The 5,451-nt window shown below is 42.5% G+C and overlaps 1 protein-coding gene across 1 annotated transcript in view; it reads left to right on the forward strand.

The window, feature by feature from the left end:
* LOC103518028 (glutamate receptor ionotropic, kainate 2-like) overlaps positions 1 to 5,451 on the forward strand; it is a gene marked incomplete at its 5' end in the record, with an annotated part of 40,900 nt that overhangs the window by 33,048 nt on the left and 2,401 nt on the right. The window contains 5 exons of the mRNA XM_026829940.1: positions 1,914 to 1,994; positions 2,052 to 2,152; positions 3,375 to 3,426; positions 3,543 to 3,722; positions 4,539 to 4,639. Of these exons, the coding sequence (XP_026685741.1) occupies positions 1,914 to 1,994; positions 2,052 to 2,152; positions 3,375 to 3,426; positions 3,543 to 3,722; positions 4,539 to 4,639 (515 nt within the window). The remainder of the gene's footprint in view (positions 1 to 1,913; positions 1,995 to 2,051; positions 2,153 to 3,374; positions 3,427 to 3,542; positions 3,723 to 4,538; positions 4,640 to 5,451) is intronic.

Consider the following 5,451-nt stretch of genomic DNA (forward strand, 5'->3'; position numbering starts at 1 on the left):
TCTTCTTCACCTCTCTTCTTCTTCTGCCCTCCCTTCTTGTTCAAATAGATATCTATTCAATTCTATCCATATGGATGAGCACAGATGCTTATATATTTCTTAGTTTTTCTTATGTATATTCCTCCTCTTAGCCTATAAAGTAGAGTTTATAAGCATTTCGTTTCACGATGGACGTAGGGTGAATGACTTTCTTCTTTTTTAGGTGATTCACATTAAGTAAAGAAGGGGGAAAAAAAGGAAGTTTTGGAGGGAGTAAGGAGGAGTAGAAGAGAAGAAGAAATAGGAAGAGTAGAACAACTCCATAAAAGAAGGGGACAAGAAGATGCTTAGACGTCTGTAAGTAAAAGAAGGCCATTATTCATTCCACATCCACGAGCATCTATTCTTCTTCTTCTCCTTCTTCTTCTTCTCCTTCTTCTTCTCCTCCTTCTTCTTCTTCTTCTCCTCCTCCGTCTTCTCCTTCTCATTCCTCTCCTTCTTTTCTTTCTTCTTCTGTCACCCTAGTGCTGTGCTGTGCTATCCATACCCATACGTATTGATTATTTTCTCATTGACTGTAAAATTGGACCCAAAGAGGTAGGTAGGTAGGTACCTACTGCATGCTTTCTGATTGCTTGATTTGATCGGCTAATTGGTTGAGAGCTTTCCATTCAGTTGAAACTCTTCCGTAAAAAAAAGAGCTGTTTGGGTTCACATTCCATTTCCCTAAAGGAAAATATGGACCATGGAACACATATAAAACGAACTGGGAATAAGATTTCCATGTTATACGTACTTCTGTACATATTTAGTTAATGAGGTACCCTTCCCATATTCCATTTCCCTACATATGGGATATGAAACACATAATATTTAACGAACAGGGAAGTGTCCCATATCCTTAAGTCCCATATCTGTTAATGGGCTATTATTACTACCCCTGTTACAGTTTTACATTTTATTTTAAGCTAAATATTTTTATCTCGTCTTCTCGTCTAAACGACTGCGATGTTACTCTCTGCTTAGTTTCCTGTTTCCTTCTCCCTCTCTCTCTCTCTCTCTCCCAGCTGCTTACTCTCTCTCTCTCTCTCTCTTACACAACTCTCTCTCCCAACCTTTTTCCCTCTCTTCTTCTCTCTCTCTCTTTCTAGCTCTTCCTCCGTCCTCTCTCTTTCACTTCCTCCATGTGTGTGTGTCTCTCTCTCTTAACTGCTTACTCTCTTCCTCTTCGTTCTCTCTCTCACTCTCTTTTCCTTCCTCGTGTTCTCTCTCTTTCTCTACCTCATCCCTTTCTTTTGCGACACTTTTTTTTAGAAACAAATCTTTTAGCGACACCCTAGCTAACCAAGTGGGTATTATTTAGAACAGAGGTTCTCAAACTGGGGGGCGCGCCCCCTCGGAGGGCGTGGAGACAAATCAGGGGGGCGCGAGCTTTTCCGTTTTGTTATTTCAAGGTATTTTAATTATGTTAAGATTGATTAATTCTTGTCAGAAATTAGTCTATCCTGCTTATTATCACTGCTGTTTCACCTTATGAGGGATTCGAACCAAAAAACTCCAGTTCTGAAATCCCTCCCGCGCTAACTGCTTGAGCCACTGAGGTTGGTTCGTTTTGTTATTTCATAAAACCTATAAATAGGTAACCTACTTACTTGAATATAAAAAAAATATCTCAAAGTTTCAAATTCTCGTTTTGTTATTCCATAAAACTCATAGGTAAAAATAATATATGTACCGAGGGGTTGGGTAAGGTAGGGGGGAGGGGGGGGCGTGAAAAAATGAAAATATGCCCAAAGGGGGCGCCATGCAAAAAAGTTTGAGAACCACTGATTTAAAAACTGGAGGAAAACACGTTGGAAATCACTGCCATCTATCTACCACATAGGTAGGTATTTTCTTATTCACTAATTTGTCTCCCCATGAGGTGTTCACAGGCCACCTCCACCCGGATAGTTGGCGGCATCTGGTGGTTCTTTACCCTCATCATCATTTCTTCCTACACCGCCAATCTAGCCGCCTTTCTCACTCTACCTATTGACTATGAATATTATCTATTGTTTTCCATTTTCCAGGTGGAGTGTTCGTTGTGCTGCTTTGTGGATTAGCCATCGCCATTATGGTGGCCATCTTTGAATTCTGCTACAACAGCAAGAAAACCATGCGCTCAGACTGTGTAAGTTGCCAACTATGTACATAGGTACTTACCTACCTTTGTACCTATTGATTAATAAATTTACACTTCTTTCATTCCTTTTCGCTATAACAGTCGAGAAGATTCGCTATAGCATGGTACGAATACTTGTCAGAAATGTCATTCCCCGATTAGTGGAAATCGCTAAGTTTTCCAACCTTTTGCTAAACCTTTATAAACGAGAAAATGTTGTAGATGAGCTGGTCCCTTGGATTCTCGTTTATCCAGGTTCGACTGTATTTTGTTTATCTGTTTTTAATAATAGGTATGTTACACATCACCTATCGTACCTATGTGATTTCGCGATTATGTTCGCGGATTTGGCGATTATGTTCACGGATTTGGCGATTATGTCGTCGTACCTATGTGATTTCGCGATTATGTTCTCGGATTTGGCGATTTGTTCGCGGATTTGCCGATTATGTTCGCGGATTTCGCGATTATGTTCGCGGATTTGGCGATTTTGTTCGCGGATTTGGCGATTATGTTCGCGAATTTCGCGATTATGTTCGCGGATTTCGCGATTTTGTGGCGATAATGTTCGCGGATTTCGCGATTATGTTCGCGGATTTGGCGATTATGTTCGCGGACATAGGTACCTACCTACTTATGTACCTATTGATTAATAAATTTACACTTCTTTCATTCCTTTTCGCTATAGCAGTCGAGAAGATTCGCTATAGCATGGTACGAATACTTGTCAGAAATGTCATTCCCCGATTAGTGGAAATCGCTAAGTTTTCCAACCTACATCCTTCACTAAAAACCTTAGCTATACAGTGACGTAAACCACTATCCAACACTTTCTTTCAGGTTCACCATGGCGGGATAAGATCTCGCTCGCCATCCTGGAACTACAGGAGAAGGGAGAAATCCAGATGATGTACGATAAGTGGTGGAAACATAACAGAGGACAGGATCAGGAGTCCTGTAACAGGAACGATAAGACCAACAAGGAGAGTACCTTTTACAACTGGGGCCTTCTCACGACATCCTGGCTCACCTTAAACAGAGGGCAGACCAGTGTCTTGCTGTGGGACGTGGGACTATAAGTAGGGATCAGAGCAGCCAAACCCTAACCAGCCTGGCTAGCTGGAGGTTTCAACAAGGATTTATTATGCTTCAAAGGGAAAGCACTGGTTGACTGCGGTCCGGGAAGGGCCAAAGTAATCTTGGCTAAATACCATCAACCCCCTCGGTGCAGGTACGGCGCTACAACAACAACAATAACAACAACAACGACGACATCATTGATAGTACTGCTACCTACTGCAAAACTTTTTCTGGGCTTCAAGCAGTTAAAGCGCATCCTTCACTAAAAACCTTAGGAGTTAAACAGTGACATAAACCTCTATCCAATACTTTCTTTCAGGTTCACCATGGCGGGATAAAATCTCGCTCGCCATCCTGGAACTACAGGAGAAGGGAGAAATTCAGATGATGTACGATAAGTGGTGGAAACATAACAGAGGACAGGATCAGGAGTCCTGTAACAGGAACGATAAGACCAACAAGGAGAGTAAGGCCAACGCTCTGGATGTCGATAATATAGGTGAGTGGGAGAGAGGAAGAGGGAGAGGAAGAGGGAGAGGGAGAGGGAGGGAGGAGTTCTTTTTCTGTTCGTTTATTAGGGGGTTTTACGTCCCTTTTACAACTGGGGCCTTCTCACGACATCCTGGCTGGGGGACCTTAAACAGAGGGCAGACCAGTGTCTTGCTGTGGAACTATAAGTAGGGATCAGAGCAGCCAAACCCGAACCAGCCTGGCTAGCTGGAGGTTTCAACAAGGATTTATTATGCTTCAAAGGGCCCTTTTACAAATGGGGCCTTCTCACGACATCCTGGCTGGGGGACCTTAAACAGAGAGCAGACCAGTGTCTTGCTGTGGGACTATAAGTAGGGATCAGAGCAGCCAAACCCGAACCAGCCTGGCTAGCTGGAGGTTTCAACAAGGATTTATTATGCTTCAAAGGGAAAGCACTGGTTGATTGCGGTTCGGGAAGGGCCAAGTAATCTTGGCTAAAGACCATCAACCCCCTCGGTGCAGGTACGGCGCTACAACAACAATAACAACAACAACGACGACATCATTGATAGTACTGCTACCTACTGCAAAACTTTTTCTGGGCTTCAAGCAGTTAAAGCCTGCGGTTCGGGAAGGGCCAAGTAATCTTGGCTAAAGACTTTAGCCAACACCTGAGAGCAGCCTAAGACGCGTTTCGTTCTTATTTGAACTCATCAGTTAGACATAGCTCTCAGGTGCTGGCCACAGTTAAAGCAAATAGTGTCCTTGATCAAATATTAACTTCATGTTGGCTATGGCTATACCTATTGACTATGAATATTATCTATTGTTTTCCATTTTCCAGGTGGAGTGTTCGTCGTGCTGCTATGTGGATTAGCCATCGCCATTATGGTGGCCATCTTTGAATTCTGCTACAACAGCAAGAAAACCATGCGCTCAGACTGTGTAAGTTGCCAACTATGTACATAGGTACTTACCTACCTTTGTACCTATTGATTAATAAATTTACACTTCTTTCATTCCTTTTCGCGTTTTAATAACAAAACTCGTAGTCCGTAGGTAATGATTGATACAAATGAATTAGGTAGGTATGGAAGTGTTTTCTAGTAGGGGGGGAGGTCCTGGGGGCCCCGCACCTTTGAAACTGCCCCGGACCCCACGGGGGGCTAATCCGGCCCTGGTCCAGGTGGGAATCAAACCCATTACCTAGTGCTTACATGGCATGTGAACTACTCTCCAAGCTAACTAGGTTTATGTTTATTGGTTCTGATATATGTTTGTTTATTAATGTTTATTGGTTCCGATATATGTTTGTTTATTAATGTTTATTGTTTCCGATTTGTCTAATTTGGATGACACTTGGAATAAATCTTCAACATAGGTTTTCTTCTGTCTAGCCTTTTAATATGTAAACAAGGTTGCTGTCATGAAGGGGACACCCTAGTGTTTTGTGTCACACTGATTTCCAAGGCCTTAATGGGCTGACTAGCTGCAACTGACATGGTTTTAGTTTCAACAGGGTTCTTGATAGATGCCCTTCCGAACACTGAACCTCCCTGTTTACCAAGCTTGGGACAGGCATCACAAATAAACTATGCACCTTTTAAGCTAGTAGGTACTTGTGCAGAAGTCACGTCTGTGGAATATTGCTACCAAAGGAACTGGCACAAACGAGCAGTGACCAGTGTTATTATAGGATTAGGTTAAATGCAAGAGGGAGTTTTCACAATTAGAGCAGTGATTAGTGTTATTATAGG

The sequence above is a fragment of the Diaphorina citri genome, unplaced genomic scaffold, assembly GCF_000475195.1.
Source record: "Diaphorina citri unplaced genomic scaffold, Diaci psyllid genome assembly version 1.1 scaffold2046, whole genome shotgun sequence".
NCBI classification, from domain to species: Eukaryota; Metazoa; Arthropoda; class Insecta; order Hemiptera; family Psyllidae; genus Diaphorina; species Diaphorina citri.